The 20,097-nt window shown below is 40.4% G+C and overlaps 1 protein-coding gene across 4 annotated transcripts in view; it reads left to right on the top strand.

Annotated features, from left to right (window-relative positions):
• LOC102171502 (RUN domain-containing protein 3B) overlaps positions 1-20,097 on the top strand; it is a 176,280-nt gene that overhangs the window by 127,243 nt on the left and 28,940 nt on the right. For 2 of the 4 annotated variants that reach the window (XM_018047301.1, XM_018047302.1), the window contains one exon: positions 18,948-19,094. The exons of the other annotated variants lie outside the window; for them this stretch is intronic. In XM_018047301.1, coding sequence (XP_017902790.1) covers positions 18,948-19,094 — 147 coding nt within the window. The remainder of the gene's footprint in view (positions 1-18,947; positions 19,095-20,097) is intronic. 4 annotated transcript variants of the gene reach the window in all.

The raw sequence follows: 20,097 nt of genomic DNA, 5'->3' as shown, positions 1-20,097 counted from the left end.
TTACTGGCCATGCTCAGTAAATCTTTAATCCAATTTTCTGTTGATGGATTGGAGCTGTGTTCCCTCCCTGCTATTTACCTTTGGGCTTCCCTGGTGGCTCAGAGGGTAAAGCGTCTGCCTGCAATGCGGGAGACCTGGGTTCGATCCCTGGGTTGGGAACCTGGGGAAGGAAAAGGCAACCCACTTCAGTACGCTTGCCTGGAAAATCCCATGGACAGAGAAGCCTGGTAGGCTACAAGAGTTGGACACAACTGAGCGACTTCACTTTCAAACTATGGTGGAGGTAATGAAAATAATGGCGACCTACTTCAAGACATCCCATGCATGTACTGCTACACTCACGGCCTCCAACCCTGCAGCAGGCCACCACCAACCCATGCCTCTGCTGGAGACCCCTGGACACTCCCAGCAAGTCTGGGTCAGTCTCTTGTGGGGTCACTGCTCCTTTCTCCTGGGTCCTGGTGCACACAGGTTTCTGTTGTGCCCTCCAAGATTCTATTTCCCAGTCCTGTGTAAGTTCTGGCAGCTCTATCGTGGGGTTGATGTCAACCTCCTCCAAGAGGGTTTATGCCATACCCAAGTCTGCTGCACCCAGAGCCCCTGTCCCTGCGGCAGTCCACTGCTGACCCATACCTCCACAGGAGATGCTCAGACACAGTTCTGTCTCAGTCTCTGTGGGGTCCATGGGTCCTGGTGTGCACAAGGTTTGTTTGAGCCCTCTGAGTGTCTCTGGTGGAAATGGGGTTTGATTCTAAATGCAAATTTGCCCCTCCTACCATCTTGCTGGGGCTTCTCCTTTGCCCTTGGACATGGGGTCTCTCCTCACAGCAGCTCCAGCGCCTACCATCTTGCTGGGGTTTCTCTGACCTTGGACATAGGGTATCTACTCATGGATGCTCCAGAAAAGTGCAGCCACTGCTCCTGACCTAACACCCAAAAAAGATGTCCTTTTCGTTATAGGGGACTGGAATGCAAAAGTAGGAAGTCAGGAAACACCTGGAGTAACAGGCAGATTTGGCCTCGGAGAACAGAATGAAGCAGGGCAAAGAGTTTTGCCAAGATAATGCACTGGTCATAGCAAATACCCTCTTCCAACAACAGAAGAGAAGACTCTACACATGGACATCACCAGATGGTCAACACCGAAATCAGATTGATTATATTCTTTGCAGCCAAAGATGGAGAAGCTCTATACAGTCAAGAAAAAGAAGACTGGGAGCTGACTGTGGCTCAGATCATGAACTCCTTATTGCCAAATTCAGACTGAAATTGAAGAAAGTAGGGAAAACCACTAGACCATTCAGGTACAACCTAATCAAATCCTTTAAGAATGCTCAGTGAAAGTGAGAAATAGATTCAAGGGATTAGATATGATAGAGTGCCTGATGAACTATGGATGGAGGTTTGTGACATTGTACAGGAGACAGGGACCAAGACCATCCCTAAGAAAAAGAAACACAAAAAAAGCGAAATGGCTGTCTGAGGAGGCCTTGCAAATAGCTGTGAATAGAAGACAAGTGAAAAGGATAGGAGAAAAGGAAAAATAAATCTATCTGAATGCAGAGTTCCAAAGAATAGCAAGGAGAGATAAGAAAGCCTTCCTCAGCGATCAGTGCAAAGAAATAGAGGAAAACAACAGAATGGGAAAGACTAGAGATCTCTTCAAGAAAATTAAAAGATACCAAGGGAACATTTCATGCAAAGATAGGCTCGATAGAGGACAGAAATGGGAGCAACCTAACAGAAGCAGAAGATATTCAGAAGAGGTGGCAAGAATACACAGAAGAACTGTACAAAAAATATCTTCATGACCGAGATAATCACGATGGTGTGATCACTCACCTAGAGCCAGATATCCTGGAATGTGAAGTGAGGTGGGCCTTAGAAAGCATCACTACGAACAAAGCTATTGGAGGTGATGGAATGCCAGTTGAGCTATTTCAAATCCTGAAAGATGATGCTGTGAAAGTGCCGCACTCAATATGCCAGCAAATGTGGAAAACTAAGCAGTGGCCACAGGACTGGAAAACGTCAGTTTTCATTCCAATCCCAAAGAAAGGCAATGCCAAAGAATGCTCAAACTACTGCACAATTGCACTCACCTCACACGCTAGTGAATTAATGCTCAAAAGTCTTCAAGCTAGGCTTCAGCAGTACATGAACTGTGAACTTCCAGATGTTCAAGCTGGTTTTAGAAAAGGCAGAGGAACCAGAGATCAAACTGCCAACATCTGCTGGATCATCAAAAAAGCAGAAGAGTTCCAGAAAAAGCATTTATTTCTGCTTTATTGACTATGCCAAAGCCTTTGACTGTGTGGATCACCACAAACTGTGGAAAATTATGAAAGAGATGGGAATACCAGACCAGCTGACTTGCCTCTTGAGAAATCTGTATGCAGGTCAGGAAGCAACAGTTAGAACTGCACATGGAACAACAGACTGGTTCCAAATAGGAAAAGGAGTATGTAAAGGCTGAGTATTGTTACCGTGCTTATTTAACGTATATGCAGAGTACATCATGAGAAATGCTAGGCTGGAGGAAGCACAAGCTGGCATCAAGATTGCTGGGAGAAATATCAATAACCTCAGACATGCAGATGTCACCACCTTTATGGCAGAAAGTGAAGAACTAAAGATCCTCTTGATGAAAGTGAAAGAGGAGAGTGAAAAAGTTGGCTTAAAGCTCAACATTCAGAAAACGAAGATCATGGCATCTGGTCCCATCATTTCATGACAAATAGATGGGGAAACAATGGAAAAAGTGTCAGACTTTATTTTGGGGGGCTCCAAAATCACTGCAGATGGTGATTGCAGCCATGAAATTAAAAGATGCTTTCTCCTTGGAGGAAAATTATGACCAACCTAGACAGCATATTCAAAAGCAGAGACATTACTTTGCCAACAAATGTCCGTCTAGTCAAAGCTATGGTTTTTCCAGTGGTCATTTATGGATGTGAGAGTTGGACTGTAAAGAAAGCTGAGTGCCATAGAATTGATGGTTTTGAACTATGCTGTTGGAGAAGACTCTTGAGAGTCCCTTGGACTGCAAGGAGATCCAACTAGTCCATCCTAAAGGAGATCAGTCCTGAATATTCATTGAAAGGACTGATTCTGAAGCTGAAATTCCAATACTTTGGCCGCCTGATGGAAAGAACTGACTCATTGGAAAAGACCCTGTTGCTGGAAAAGACGGAAGGCGGGAGGAGAAGGGGATGACAGAGGGCGAGATGGATGGATGGCATCACCGACTCAATGGACATGAGTTTAAGGAAACTCCGGGAGTTGATGATGGACAGGGAAGCCTGTTGTGCTGCAGTCCATGGGGTCCCAAAGAGTCAGGCATGACTGAGTGACTGAACTGAACTGAATACAGGTAAATACTTCAGGCCACCAATAGAGGGCGCCATCTAACTGTACATAATACTTTCTCACTCTGCTCTCCTCTAGCTCAGTTGAGCTAGGACTTGGAGATGATTGACCTGTAGTAAGGCAGCTTTCAGTCCATTCTGAAGGAGATCAGCTCTGGGATTTCTTTGGAAGGAATGATGCTAAAGCTGAAACTCCAGTACTTTGGCCACCTCATGTGAAGAGTTGCCTCATTGGAAAAGACTCTGATGCTGGGAGGGATTGGGGGCAGGAGGAGAAGGGGATGACAGAGGATGAGATGGCTGGATGGCATCACTGACTCGATGGACGTGAGTCTGAGTGAACTCTGGGAGTTGGTGATGGACAGGGAGGCCTGGCGTGCTGCAATTCATGGGGTCGCAAAGAGTTGGACACGACTGAGCAACTGAACTGAACTGAACTGAAGGCAGCTTTGTGTGGTTTTTTCCTTGCCTTCATGGCAAACCTCAACCTCGGGAGCCTTGACCATCTTCCATCAAGTAGCTCTTACTTGTTTGTCGTTGTTAAAGCTGTTGTCATTGTAAAGTTATTGTAACATTTCTTTAATTAATAGGAATTTAACAAATGTTTTACACTAGGTTTGAAGTTTAGTTAGGATTGTCACAGTCTTTCTAGTGGTCTAGTTAGCAGGGTGAATAGGCTTTGAGTTGTCACCCATAGCCCTGTTCTCCCCATAAGTGAGTGAAAGTTGCTCAGTCATACCTGACTCTTTGTGACCCCATGGACTGTAGACTGTCCATGGGGATTCTCCAGGCAAGAATACTGGAGTGGGTAGCCACTCCCTTCTCCAGGGGATCTTCCTGACCCAGAGACTGAACACAAGTCCCCTGCATTGCATGCAGATTCTTTACCATTTGAGCCACCAGTGAAGCCCTTTCCCCATCAGGCTAGTTATTTTCGTCGTGTGGTTGAAGAACACTGTTTTGTTTTGTTTCTGGATTACAGCAGAAATGCATATATCCAATGTCCTTCTATCAGTTAAATTTATTTTTCTTTTTGATGCTCAGATTGTCCAATCTTTACTAATGGAAATGCCTTTATGTTAATTCCTGTGTACTTCTGACAAGATACATTTGTCATTGCTAACTTTCTCGCTTCTGGTACAAGATACCACAGGCTGATCTTGGATAGTTCTGGTGCTGAAATCAGTCATTCCTCTAAGGATCCAGAGTTTATCTTATATTTTACAATGAAAGGGAAAAGGAGGCATTTGAGGGAATTCCCTGGCGGTTCCAGTAGTTAAGACGGCAAAGACCAACAAGGAAATAATTACTATAAAAAAAGGGGTTAGGGACTTTGCTGGTGGTCCACTGGTTAAGATGCCATGTTTCCATTGCAGGGGGCCTGGTTTTGAACCTAACACAGCCAGAAAAATAAGTAAGGGGGCATTTGAGGGTTTTTTGAGGTTCTAAATTACTCATTAATATTTCTTTTCAAAGGATACTCTTAAGTAAAGGTCAAAAATTCAACTAGGATAAATAAGATACAAGGATGTAATGTACAGCACAGGGAATATAGGCAATACTTTAAAAGAATTATAGATGGAGTATAATTCAAACAGTAGTGAATAGTTATTCACTATGCTGTATACCTGAAACTAATAGAGTATTGGAAATCAATTGTATTTCAATTTCTTTAAAACGTGTAAACATTGAAAAGTATTTAAGAGACCTTTTTAGATTTGGGATTAACTTTTTGGGCAAGAATACTTCATATGTAGATAATAATTTTTGAATACCTGGCTCCTTACTAGGCTTTTTCTTTGAGTGTTTTATTCGAGGGGAAATAACTGTAAAGTGATGCAAAGAATCACTACAAAAATTTACAAAAATAGGTAGATAATTTATAATTTTTGAATAACTGAAAAGTGATCTTTATCCCATGTCTGTGTCTAAATTTAACAAAAAGCAAAACACAGGACTAAAGAAAATTTTGTATTGAAATTATGAAGAAGTTAGGATTTTCAAAATGCTATGTAAATTTTCCAATTCGGGTAAACTTTAATGAATAAAGAGTAAATTCTTATTACTTCTTTTGGTACAAAATTGCTTTTGTAACTTCTCTGGCATTTATATCCATTCATTTGACCAATGCTGAGAATGCCATGAAGATCCAGGCTCTGTTCTAGTAGCTAGTGATTCTGGAGTGAATAAAACAGGGTTCCTGCCCTCATAGAGTTTACCTTAGGCAGTCGGCAGTCACCGACACCAACAGTAACAAACAGTGCCTGAGTGACCGTCCTGTTCCTCTTCCCAAGTAGCTACGAGAGGCTGTGAAACTGTTCAGTTTGGTACTCTAACCCACATGGCCAGGACGGAAACCTGGCCAAAACCCACTCTTCCAGCTGAGATCAGACACCTGGTTTCAGGACCTAATGAAGCTCTGGTTCTTGATGTTTTGTTGCAGAAGGAATTCAGTGAAAGACAGAGGGATAGGTAAAAAGTGGATTTATTTAGAGACAAACACACTCCACAGAGTGCGGGCCATCTCAGAAGGTAAGAGCAGCCTCGTAATACTGCTGTGGTTAGATTTTATGGGCTGGGTAATTTCATAGGCTAAGTGGGAGGATTATTGCAACTATTAGGGGGAAGGGCAGAGATTTCCAGGAACTGGGCCACCACTCACTTTTTGGTCTTTGATGATCGGCCTTGAAACTGTCATGGTGCCTGAAGGAGAATCATTTAGCTTGATGATGCGTTACAATGAATGTATATTGAGGCTTAAGGTCTAGTGGAAGTTGACCCATCTGCCATCTTGGACCTGTTTGGTTCTGATCAGTTTATGTCATGTCCTCAGGCTGTGTCATTATTTTAAAGGTTATGTGCTACCTATTTCCTTCCTGTTTTAGCTGTAAGGAGGTAGCTCTTATCCTGTGTTCATAGGAGAGGAAAATAGGAGAAGTGTATCCACACCTCATGTTTGGTGGCTTTCCCTGTCTGGAACTTCAGTCTCTCGACCCTAGTCATCCTGCTCATTTGAGTAAAATTCTGAATTACTATACTTGTGCTGCACATGTGTGTGCTCAGTTGCTTCCTTCGGTCCAATACTGGAGTGGGTTGCCATGTCCCCCTCCAGGGGATCTTCCTGACCCAGGGGTCGAACCTGCGTCTCTTGCATTGCAGGTGGGTTCTTTACCACTGAGCCACCAGGGAAGCCCCTTACTCATGCTAGGTTAGATCCTTTATCTTCATGAAGATTATAGCCTAAGATTTTCTCAGTGTGCCCTGTCACAAATAGCGCTGGACTATATCCTGAGAATTATAGTACATCAGGAAATAAATAATACATAGAAGATAGCTAAGGTGTGCAGCAGGGGTTTTGGGCATTTGCTGGACTTGCCATCAGAACTTGCCTTGTAAACATCGGCTTCAAATGTGTTAGCTTATCAACATTAAAAATTGCCTCATATCATGGACCTCTGGGGTTACTTAGGAATACTTGGAGCCACAGATATTAAATGGTAAGTTCCAAGTGTTATATGCCTTATGTATAACTAGAGGCTGAAAGTAAAATTTCATCATGAACATCAGCACAGCATCTGAGGTGAGTGGGGAAAGGAGAAAAATGAGGGAGAAAGGATAACCCTGAAGTATGGCGACACAGAACAAGGAATCAAATAAATGAACAGAATAATAGCTTTGAATTGACTGAGCACTACTATCAAAATATAGAGTATTGGATTCTACATCTTTTAAAAGAGCTTGTAAGTAACAGTAGACTTGAGCCTAATCTCTGAAAGGAAGGAAAGAGACCAAACTGGAAATTTTCTTTTCGTCTTTCAATTAGAATAATGAGTGTAATATTGAGGGTACCAAAAAAAATGTGTGATTTCATTTTTGACACCAGGGTACTCTGGCTGAAACCCTTGCTTTAAATGCCATTTGCAGCTAAAGACAAAAGAAGGTGATTTGTTGGGAGCAGTAGTTTAGAACTGCTAAGAGGAGGGATGAAATTTACATTCCAATAAGAAGGAAAACATTTGGTAAACATTTGCTTGACCATGCAGAAATAGTGGGACACGGTCAACCCTAATCTCCCCCTCACATTCCTGGCCCATGTTTTTTTTAGGTATCTTCAATGATAGCTCTATTCCTGGTTGTTGTTGTTCAGTCGCTAAGTTGTGTCTGACTCTTTGCAGACCCTTGAAGTATATATAGCACAACAGTCTCCATTGTCCTCGAATATCTCCCAGAGTTTCCTCAAACTCATGTCCATTGAGTCACTGACGACATCCAACCATCTCATCCTCTGTTGCCCCCTTCTCCTCCTGTCCTCAATTTTTCCCAGCATCAAGGTCTTTTCCAATGAGTTGTCTCTTTGCATCAGGTGGTCAAAGTATTGGAGCTTCAGCTTCAGCATTAGTCCTTCCATTGAATAGTCAGGGTTGATCTCCTTTAGGATTGACTGATCTTCTTATTGTCCAAGGGACTCTTGAAGAGTCTTCTCCAACACCACAATTCATGAGCATCAGTGCTTTGGCTCTCAGTCTTCTTTATGGTCCAAATCTCACATGACTACTGGAAAAACCATACCTTTGACTCTACAGATTTTGTCAGCAAAGTGGTGTCTGCCTAACTTTCCTTCCAGGGAGCAAGTGTCTTTTAATTTCATGGCTGCAGTCACCATCTGCAGTGATTTTGAAGTCCAAGAAAATAAAACCTGCCACTGTTTCCATTTTTTGCCCTCCTATTTGCCATGAAGTGTTGGGACTGGATGCCATGATCTTAGTTTTTTTAATGTTGAGTTTCAAGCCAGTTTTTTCCTTCTTCTCTTTCACCCTCATAAGGAGGCTCTTTAGTTTCTCTTCTCTTCTTGCCATTAGAGTGGTGTTATCTGCATATCTGAGGTTGTGAAAAATTTCTTCTGGCAATTGTTTTTATGTTGAGATATATTTAAAAATCTTTTTATTTATAATTGAAGGATAATTGCTTTACAATATTGTGTTGGCTTCTGCCATATATCAACATGAATCAACCATAGGTATACATATGTCCCCTCTGTCTTGAACCTCCCTCCCACTTCCAGTCCCATCCTGCTGCCAGCAATCTTGATTCCAGTGTGTGATTCATTCAGCCCAACATTTTGCATGATATACTCTGCATAGAAGTTAAATAAACAGGGTGACAATATACAGACTTATCTTAGTGCCTTCCCAATTTTGAGCCAGTCCATTGTTTCATGTCTGTTTCTAACTGTTGCTTCTTGACCCGCATACAGGTTTCTTGAGAGACAGGTAAGGTGGTCTGGTATTCCCATCTCTTTCAGAATTTTCCACAGTTTGTTGTGATCCACACAGTCAAAGGCTTTTGTGTAGTCAATGAAGCAGAAGTAGATATTTTTCTGGAATTCCCTTGATTTCTCTATGATCCAGTGAATGCTGGCAATTTGATCTCTGGTTCCTCTACCTTTTCTAAACCCAGCTTTTACATCTGGAAGTTCTTGGTTCATGTGCTGGTAAAGCCTAGCTTGAAGGATTTTGAGTATAACCTGAATATCACGTGAAATGAGTGTAGTTATATGGTAGTTTGAACAGTCTTTGGCATTGCCTTTCTTTGGGATTGAAATGACAAATGAAATTTTCAAGTCCTGTGACTACTCAGTTTTCCAAATCTGATGCCATACTGCGTGCAGCACTTTAACACTTAATCTCTTCTGCTTCTATTAGGTCCTTACGATTTCTGTCATTTAACAAGCCCATCCGTGCATGAACTGTTCCCTTGGTATCTCTGATTTCCTTGAAGAGATCTGTAGTCTTTCCCATTCTATTGTTTTCCTCTATTTCTTTGCATTGTTCTTTTAAGAAGCCCTTCTTATCTCTCCTTGCTATTCTCTGGAACTCTGCATCTTTCCCTTTCTCCTTTGCCGTTTGCTTCTCTTCTTTCCTCAGCTATATGTAAAGCCTCCTCAGAGAACCACTTTTCCTTCTAGCATTTCTTTCTCTTTGGGATGGTTTTAGTCACTGCCTCCTGTACAGTGTTATTAACCTCTGTCCATAATTCGTCCGGCACTCTACGAGGTCTAATCCCTTGAATCTATTAATTACCTCTACTGTATAATCATAAAGGATTTGATTTAGGTCATACCTGAGTGGCCAAGTGGTTTTTCCCTATTTTCGTCAATTTAAGCCTGAATTTTGCTATAAGGAGCTGATGATCTGAGCCACAGTCAGCACCAGGTCTTGTTTTTTTGCTGACTGTATAGAGCTTCTCCATCTTTGGCTGCAAAGAACATAATTAATCTGATTTCTGTATTAACCACCTGGTGATGTCCATGTGATGGTAATGGTCATAGTGGAGAGTTCTGACAAAACATGGTCCACCAGAGGAGGGAATGGCAAACCACTCCAGTATTCTTGCCAATAGAACCCCATGAACTATATAAATAGGCAAAAAAATATGACACAGAAAGAAGAGACTGGCTCAAGTTGAAAGGTGTCCAGTATGCTACTGAGGAAGGAAGGAGAAATAGCTCCAAAAAGAATGAAGAGGCTGAGCCAAAGCAGAAACAATGCCCAGTTCTAGATGTGTCTGGTGGTGAGAGTAAAATCCAGTGCTGTAAAGAACAATATGGCATAGGAACCTGGAATGTTAGGTCCATGAATCAAAGTAAATTGGATGTGGTCAAGCAGGAGATGGCAAGATTGAACGTCAACTTCTTAGGAATCAGTGAACCAAAATGGATAGGAAAGGGAAAATTTAATTCAGATGACCATTATATCTACTATAACTTTCAGTGGTAAAGAATCTGCCTGCAATGCACGAGGTGCAGGAGACACAGGTTTGACCCCTGGGTCAGGGAGATCCCCTGGAGAAGAAAATGGCAACCCACTCCAGTATTCTTGCCTGAAAAATCCCATAGACAGAGGAACCTGTTGGGCTATAGTCCATGGGGTCACAAAGAGTCAGACACAATTGAAGCAATTAAGCATTCATGCATTATATCTACTACTGTGGGAAAGAGTCCCTTAGAAGAAATGGAGTAGCCCTCATAGTCAACAAAAGAGTCTGAAATGCAGTACTTGGGTGCAATCTCAAAAATGACAGGCTGATCTTGGTTGGTTTCCAAGGCAAACCATTCAACATCACAGTAATCCAAGTCTGTGCCCTAACCACTAATGCCAAGGAACCTGAAGTTGACCAGTTTTATGAAGACCTACAATACCTTCTAGAACTAACACTAAAAAAAAAACAAAACCAGATATGCTTTTCATCATAGGAATTGGAACGTAAAAGTAGGAAGTCAAAAGATACATGGAGTAACAAGCAAGTTTGGCTTTGGAGTACAAAACGAAGCAGGGCAAAGGCTAACAAAGTTTTGCCAAGAGAACGCACTGGTCATAGCAAACACCCTTTTCCAGTAACACTAGGGATGACTTTACAAATTGACATCACCAGATGGTCAATACCGAAATCAGAGTGATGATTACATTCTTTGCAGCCGAAGATGGAGAAGCTCTATACAGTCAGCAAAAACAAGGCCTGGAGCTGACTGTGGCTCAGATCATCAGCTCCTTACAGCAAAATTCAGGCTTAAAATAAAAAAGGTCGGGAAAACCACTAGTCCATTCAGATATAACCTAAATCAAATGCCTTATGATTATACAGTAGAGGTGATGAATAGGTTCAAGAGATTAGATCTGGTAGATAGTACCTGAATAACTATGGACAGAGGGTCATGACATGGTACAGTAGGCAGTGACTAAAACCATCCCAAAGAAAAAGAAATACAAAAAGGAAAAGTGGTTGTCTGAGGAGGGTTTACAAATAGTTGAGGAAAGAAGAGAAACAAAAAGCAAGGGAGAAAGGGAAAAATAGACCCAACTGAATGCAGAGTTCCAGAGAATAGCAAGGAGAGATAAGAAGGACTTCTTTAATGAACAATGCAAAGAAATAGAGGAAAACAATAGAATGGGAAAGACTAGAGATCTCTTCAAGAAAATTGGAGATACCAAAGAAACATTTCATGCAAGGATGGGCATGATAAAGGACAAAAACAGTAAAGACTCAACAGAAGCAGAAGAGATTAAGAAGAGGTGGCAGGAATACACAGAAGAACTATACAGAAAAGGTCTTGAGGACCCGGATAACCATGATGGTGTGATGACTCACCTAAAACCACACATCCTGGAATGTGAAGTCAAGTGGAACTTAGGCTCTGCAAAAGCCTCGGACTGTGTGGATTGCAACAAACTGTGGAAAATTTTTAAAGAAACGGGAACACCAGACTGCCTAACCTGCATCCTGAGAAACCTGTATGCAGGTCAAGAAGTAAGCATTAGAACCTTATATGGAACAACTGACTGGTTCAAAATTGGGAAAGGAATACAGCAAGGCTGTGTATTGTCACTCTGTTTATTTAACTTCTATGCAGAGTACATCATGTGAAATGCTGGGCTGGATGAGGTATAAGCTGGAATCAAGATTGCTGGGAGAAATATTAACAACTTCAGATATGCAGATGATGCCACTCTAATGGCCAAACGCAAAGAGGAACTAAAGAGCCTCTTGATGAAGGTAAAGGAGAGTGGAAAAGCTGGCTTAAAACTCAGCACTAAAAAGCCAAGATCATGGCACCTGGTTCCATCACTTCATGGCAAATAGGAGTCAAAAACATGGAAGCAGTGGCAAGCTTTCTCTTTGGCTCCCAAATCACTTGGGATGGTGACTGCAGTCATGAAATAGAAGACACTTGCTTCTTGGAAAGAAGGCTTTGACAAACCTAAACAGCTTATTAAAAAACAAAGTCAGCACTTTGCTGACATAGGTCTGTATAGTCAAAGTTCTGGTTTTTCTAGTAGTCATTTGCAGATGTTCAAGTGGACCATAAAGAAGGCTGAGTGCTGAAGAATTGATGCTTTCAAACTGTGGTGTTGGAGAAGACTCTTAGCCCTTTTGCACAGCAAGAAGATGAAACTGGTCAATCCTAAGGGAAATCAACCCTGAATATTCATTGAAAGGACTGATGCTGAAGCTCCAATACTTTGGCCATGTAATGGGAAGAGCTGACTTATTGGAAAAGACCCTGATGCTGGGAAAGATTGAAGGCAAAGGAGAAGAGACAGAAGAGGATGAGATCTTTGGATAACATCACTGATTCAATGGACATGAACTTGGGTGAGCTTCGGGAGATGGTGAGGGACAGGGAAGCCTTGGCAGTGCTGTAGTCCACGGGGTCACAAAGAGTCGGGCATGAATTAGTGACTGAACAACAGCAGTGTCCATGTGTAGTGTTGTCTCTTGTATTGTTGGAAGAGGATGTTTGCTATGACCAGTGTGTTCGCTTGGAAAAACTCCCTTAGCCTTTGCCTTACTTCATTTTGTACTCTGACAGCAAGCTTACCTGTTATTCCAGCTATCTCTTGACTTCCTACTTTTGCATTCCAATCCCTGTGATGAAAAGGATGTATTTTTTTTGGTGTTAGTTCTAGAAGGTATTGTAGGTCTTCATGCATTCCAATCCCTGTGATGAAAAGGATTTTTTTTTTTTTTTTTTTGGTGTTCTAGAAGGTATTGTAGGTCTTCATAGAACTGGTCAGTTTCAGATTCTTTGGCATCGGTGGTTGGGACATAGACTTGGATTACATATTCTTTGTATGTATTTTCAGTAATAGCTCTATTCCTGGAACAGAATCTAAATTCTTTAGGTAGCTAATAGGAATGTAAAAAGACAGACTTTTGAGCTGTTTTTTCCTCCCTGATAACAATCAGCCTAAATTAATTCTCATGCCAAAGAGGCACATTTTTAGGGTGGCAGGTATTGCTGCCTTACAGAATTAATATCCAGAATATTTAAGGAACTTATACAACTCAGTAGCAAAAATAACTTTTTTTTAAATAGGTGAAGGACTTGAATAGACATTTCTCCAAAGAAGGCATAGAAATTACCTAGCAGGTATGTGTGGAAAGGTGTTCAACTTCACTAATCATCCGGGAAAAAATTAAAAGTAGTACTACTGTATGGTCCCTGAGTCCCACTTCTGAGTATTTACCCAAAGGGAGGGAAATTAGTATTGTTATCAAACCCAAGTTCATGTGCCCCATGCACAGTGAGACCAAACAAACTGAACAGTCAGACTTGGGAGCAAGGAAAGGTTTGTTGATCAAAAGGGTGCTGACCAAGAAGATGGAAGACAAAGGTTTGTCTCAGATGCATCTTACTGGCTGGCCAGGGCATAGTGGTCTTAAAAGCAACAGTTGGGATGAGGGTTGCAGGGGCCATGACCTTCTTCTCATTGGTTAGTGGTAATGTAACAGGATGGTATTTCAGGAATCTTAATCATCGACTTTTCAGCCAGTCTGAGGTCCAGTGCTTGTACCTAGTATGTCATCCCCATCCCCCACTTGGGTGGGGGTCTTAGTTCCTACAGAACAACTCAAAAATATGTGTCAGGTTGTTAGGTATATCCCTTGAGGAGGAATTAAGACTCTGTTATCACTGAGCTATATTTTTTGTGTTTTATCTTTAATTGGAAGATAATTACTTTACAATATTGTGTTGGTTTCTGCCATACAGCAACATTCTTGAACCTCCCTCCCACCTCCCACCTCATCTCATCCCTGTAGGTTGTCAAGGAGCACCAGATTTGGCCCTGCATCATACAGCATATTCCCACTGGCTATCTATTTTACATGTGGTAACATACATGTTTCCATGTTACTCTCAATCAGTCCACCGTCTCCTTCCCCCACTGTGTCCATAAGTCTTTTCTCTGTGGCTGTGTCTCCACTTGCACCCTGAAAGTAGGCTTATCAGTACCACCTTTCTAGATTCCCTATATATATGTGAATATAAGAAGTTTGTTTTTTTCTTTCTGACTTATCTGTTTGATAGGCTCTTGGTTCATCCACCTCACTAGAACTGACTCAAATGCATTTCTTTTTATGGCTTAGTATTCCGTTGTATATATGTACCACAGCTTCTTTACCTATTCATCTGTTGGTGGGTATCTAGGTTTCTTCCATGTCCTAGCTATTATAAATAGTGCTGCAGTGAACACTGGGGTATATGTTTTTTTTTTCAATTACTGTTTTCTCGAAGTATATGCCCAATAGTAGGATTGTTGGGTCATATGGTAGTTTTATTCCTAGTTTTTTAAGGAATATCCATACTGTTATACTGGAGAAGGAAATGGCAACCCACTCCAGTATTCTTGCCTGGAGAATCCCATGGACAGAGGAACCCAGCAGGCTACAGTCCAGAGGGGTTACAAAGAGTCGGACACAACTGAGTGAGTGAACAACAACAACAATATTCTGTTATATATAGTGGCTGTATGAATTTACATTCCCACCAACAGTGCAAGGGGGTTTCCTTTTCTCCACACCCTCTCCAGCATTTATTATTTGTAGATTTTTTGATGATGGCCATTCTGACTGGTATGATGTAATACCTCATTGTAGTTTTGATTTTCATTTCTCTAATAATGAGCAATGTTGAGCATTTTTCTATGTGACTGTTGGCCATCTGTATGTCTTCTTTGGAGAAATGTCTGTTTAGGTCTTCTGTCCACTTTTTGATTGGGTTGTTTGTTTTTCTGGTATTGAGCTGCATGAGCTACTTGTATATTTTGGAGATTAATCGTTTGTCAATTGTTTTATTTGATGTTATTTTCTCCCATTCTGAGGGTAGTCTTCACCTTTTTTATAGTTTCCTTTGCTGTGCAAAAACTTTTATTAGTTAGGTCCCACTTGTTTATTTTTATTTCCATTACTCTAGAAAGTGGCTCATAGAGGATCTTGATGTAATTTTTGTCAAAAAGCATTCTGCCTGTGTTTTCCTCTAAGAATTTTATAGTTTCTGGTCTTAGCATTTGGTCTTCAATCCATTTTGAGTGTATATTTGTGTGTGGTATTAGGAAGTGTTCTAATTTCATTCTTTTCCATGTAGCTGTCAGTTTTCGCAGCGCCGCTTATGGAAGAGACTGTCTTTTCTCCATTGTATGTTCTTGCCCCCCTTTGTCAAGGACAAGGTGCCCATGGGTGTGTAATTTTATCTCTGGGCGTTCCATCTTGTTCCATTGGTCTATATTTCTGCTTTTGTGCCAGTACTATATTATCTTGGTGATTGTAGCTTTGTAGTATAGTCTGAAGTCAGGAGGTTGATTCCTCCAGCTCCATTCTTTTCCTTCAAAATTGCTTTGCCTTTTTGGGGTCTTTTGTGTTTACATACAAGTTGTGAAATTTTTTTGTTTTAGTTTTGTGAAAAATGCCATTGGTAATTTGATAGAGATTGCATTGAATCTGTGGATTGCTTCTGGTAGGATTGTCATTTTCACAGTGTCCATTTCTCCCAATCCAGGAACATGATATATCTCCCCAGTTGTTTGTATCATCTTTGATTTCTGTTGTCAGTCTGCTATAATTTTCTGTTTATGTGAGCTGTTGTTTCTTGACTGCTTTCCCTTTGTGTCTGCATTCCCTCATTTCCCTAAATTCAAAACTGCTTGAATCTCTTCTTTGGAACTCAGGGAAGGCCTAGGAAATTAAAGCCTTTCTCTTGAAGCGATAGCACACTGTCATGTTAATTTCAGCATTAGTGATAGTAACCAAGAGATAGAGGTAATTTCAGTGTCCATGTGTCCATGGATGAATGGATAAAGAATATGTGATATATAAAGACACTGTGTCTATATACAAACATATACAATGGATGATAATGGAGCCTTAAAAATGAAGGAAATCCTACCATTCATGACAACATGGATGACATTATGCTAAGTGAAATGAACTAGATGCAGAAAGACAAAAACTGTATGATCCCACTTATATGTGAACTCCAAAGAAGTCAAATTCATAGAAATGGAATGAAATGGTTGTTATCAGAGCCTGGAGAGGCAGGGATTTAGGGAGATAAAATTCAGAAGTACAGAGTTTCTATTACGTAAGATGAACAAATTCTGGAGATCTAATTTATGACAAAGTGACTGTAGTTAACATTATTGTATACTTGAAATTTTCTAACAGGGTAGATCTTAAGTGTTCTCATCACAAAAAAAAGAAGTTAACTATGTTAGGTGTTGAATGTGTTAATTAGTTTGAGTGTGATTATTATTTCACACTGTATATCAAATCATCAAGTTGTTTACTTTAAATATACAATTTTAAATTATCAATTATGCTTCAGTAAAGCTGAGGAGGATAAGACTGAATTGTGTGGGTGTGGCCAAATTCCTAAATAATTCCTACTGAGAATCTAAAGAGAAATTAGTTATCCACCAATTCAGAGGTAAATACTACAGGAAAGCTGTTAAAAATTAGCTGGAATACATATATTATTTCTACTTTCTTAGTAAATTAAACAATTTTCTCTTAGTGCATCTTTCTGTAGAATTATTAACCTTAAATGTTAGCAGCAGGCCAAGCTCCTTCAGACGGTTGGGAAATAGGAATGTCTCTTTACTGGTACATTTTGATCAGGACCTCACTGCTAGAACAAATGAACTGCTTGTCTGTTTATCACCGGAAGAGAACTCTGGTCAAGATTTGGAATTCAGGGGTGGTGTTCTCAACCTAACCAGTTCACTTGCCTGCCCCCTAGTGTACTGGGGTGGTAAGAGCAAGGGTCCCCATACCAGGATCCTCCAGGAAGCTTTCCTTTCCACAGCCGCAGGGCAAGCGCTAGGATTTCCTCTGTCCACATTCCTCACATATGGTGGGAACCAGGTGTGGCATGGATGAAAAACTAGGCCTGTTCAATACACTGAAATCTCTTATATCCTGTTCCAGAGGACAGGCAGGTTCCCACAGAAAAAGACAATATTTAATTCATCAATGGGCAAAAATTATCCACGGGCAAATAGTGTGTAAAAAGTTCTGTGAAGATTCAGTCCCTTTTTCCATTCTACGTGGTGTAAAAGCTTTCACTTTCCACAACATATTCTGAAGTGGAGGTGGTGCACTTACTTTTCATTAACTGAGTTTTGCCAGTGTCCTTTCCTCAGATGCCTATATGCCTTCCTTGTATTCTGCTGTGAATATTTCCTGTGGGCCAGTTATGACTTCGAGATTCTGTTCTCCAGTGAAAACCACTGGAAACCCTAAAGAGTATGTGAAAGAGAAAAATGTAGTAATAGAGCCCAAAATAAAGGTAGTTTATTTTAATAGATTCTCTGGGCAGTAACCACCATTTCTGCTTTACACAATTTTTCTGTCAGTCTTAGAAGTTTTCTAATCCCTCTTTACTGTTTTTGTAAAAACTAATGTTAAAGTACCCTAGAACCTTTTTAAAATGTACCTTTAAAGTACTTTTAAAAATGTACCTTTTAAAGTGTTTCATTCCTTCTCTAGTGAAATGAAATAGTTGAACCTTGCCTAAGGTAGTATCTTAATGGGAGACATTCTCACTGAACTCTGCCTATTTCATTTCTAGCATTCCAATTTTAGGAGAAAGTCTGTTGTTTACATCAGATAATGTTTCATTATGGACATAGTGGAACAAATGTTTTAAATGCACACAGATAAAATCAGATCTCTGTAAAATGAGAATATTTGTTTGTAGCTTGTAGAGACATTTAAAAGTGGGATCACTCCATTAGAATCATGGTTAATAGCCAGTGGTGGTGTGCAGGTTGGCCTTCTCAGTGCAGGATTGTCATGCTAGCTAGTACACTGACGACTGTCTGCCACCCACAGCAGGACTGTGGTCTACGAAAGTTAGTGGAAAGCACATTTTACTTCCTGCCTCTGAGCTGATTGTTCAGAACCTTGGGACACTAAAGTCCTGGACTCCTGCTTGAGAATGCAGGTTGCCTAGGTGATATTTTAAGGTATTTTAGAGGTAGAATTAGAGCTTTGCAAAAAGAATTATGCTTTTAATTGAACTAACAGTTCAAATGTTGAATTAGTTTTGTGAAATTGAAATATTGGCAGAAAGCTAGTTCTTTTCTAAGTTGTATTAATGAGTAATAGCTTTACAAAAGATGAAAATAAAACCATGAGTTGTTACAGTGGCTTCATTCTGTAGAAAATTTCCTGTAGAGTATATGGTTCAATGCAGTTGTCATTGAGGAAATTATTTTCATGAAGATTTACTGGTAGTCATTTCTATCAAGAACAGTTACAGGAACCTCATAGTTTTTATTTTATATTTTTCTATATTTTATTTTTATTTAATTCTTTTGTTTACTATTACTTCAACATTGTGAATTTTGAAGCTAGATAATCATACAGATGGAATCTCCACTTTCTTTTATGTTTTTATTGGCATCTGATCACCTGTAACTTTTAAGATATCACCATTATTTTTAGTTAAGATGTCAAGTGCAGCTTGGGTCCCTTAGTCCGTTATAATATCGCTGGGGAAAAGATAGGAAGCCTGAATTTCACAGGTAGCGATTTGTTACAGCAGGTAGAGAAAGAATGAGAAACACATACTGCAGGAGACAGAGCAGTCTTAGCCCAACCAGCCTTCCTGTAGTTCTGTCCCCAGTCTGTTAACATTCCATTTTTAAAAGGTGCATTTGGGGGCCTAAATTGATGCCGTTAGGTTCCTCTGCCATTGCAGAACAGTGAAGACAAAAGCACTCACCATCTTAATATTCACAGGACTGTGCTAAAGAATAATGATTTAAGATCGAGACAAGAGTTAACTGCCCACCTCACCAACCAGTGGCCTTCCCCAGGAGCTCTGGATGTCAATGCTGTTGCCTTGGATACGTTGCTTTACCGAAAACACAATAAACAGTGGTATGAGTAAGTGTAACACTTTTTTTTTTTTTCCCCCCAACTAATTACAAACTTAGTTGTACTGAAACATATGACTGTCCACTTTGGTTTCTAATACTTTTCTGAATTCATTATTAGCTTAGAGCAAAAGTATGATTTAAGACTATTTTGGCTTGGTAAGGTTATATTAAGGCAGTGAATGTGGTAATGTTACAAAGCCAAGGCACCCTGGAGAAGTAAAGACATTGAGAAACGCTTATGTAGTATTATATTAGCTACCTACTTCTCCTCTACTGAATCTTCAGCCAGTCCTTCAGTTATGTCAGTGAGCTTGTATTTAATGAGCCATCTATATTTGAATTCTAGCTGTGGTGTTTGTTTTTACGTTAGAACTAATTTTCATGCTTGAACACAAAATTCCATGTCATAAAAGGATAGAAAGAAATTTACTTGTTCTTGGTGGGTCTGAAAGAGTTCTGTTCATTTTTCAATAAATCTAATTTTGGGGGGATATTGAAGATAATCACTCCACCCATGGCCACAAGATCCTTTTCCTTTTTCTTTGTCCCAGGATTCAGGACCGTTTCACTTAGAAACTGTCTCCCCCGTTGAGAGCCGCACAATCTTAGGCTCTCTTTCTTTAGGTAGTCTTCATTTCAGAACTTGGAAATCGTGTTACCTTCTTTTGGCTTTTAGTCACTTTCCCATCATGGTAATTGTTTTCAGTGTCTTTATTGTCATATCTTCAGCTGACTTTTCTGATAGTTTTCTCTGCTCCCCCTCCATCTCCTTCGGTTCTCTCTCCCCTTACCTTTGTCCCTCCTTCATCTGTTTCCCTGTCTCCTCCCTCTCTTCTCTCTCCTTTTTTTTCCATCCCCCTCTCTCTCTTTTTTTTTCTGTTTTTTTTTTTTTTTTTTTTGTAAAAGCCTTTTTAAAAATTTCACTGGTAGTGCATGCATACTCTGTCGTGCCCAACTCTTTGCAATCCCATGGACTGTAGCCTTCCAAGCTCCTCTGTCCATGGGATTTA

Source organism: Capra hircus, chromosome 4, assembly GCF_001704415.2.
Source record: "Capra hircus breed San Clemente chromosome 4, ASM170441v1, whole genome shotgun sequence".
Classification (NCBI taxonomy): domain Eukaryota; kingdom Metazoa; phylum Chordata; class Mammalia; order Artiodactyla; family Bovidae; genus Capra; species Capra hircus.
Note: the sequence above shows the minus strand (reverse complement) of the source record. Positions and strands in the feature narration are given on the sequence as shown.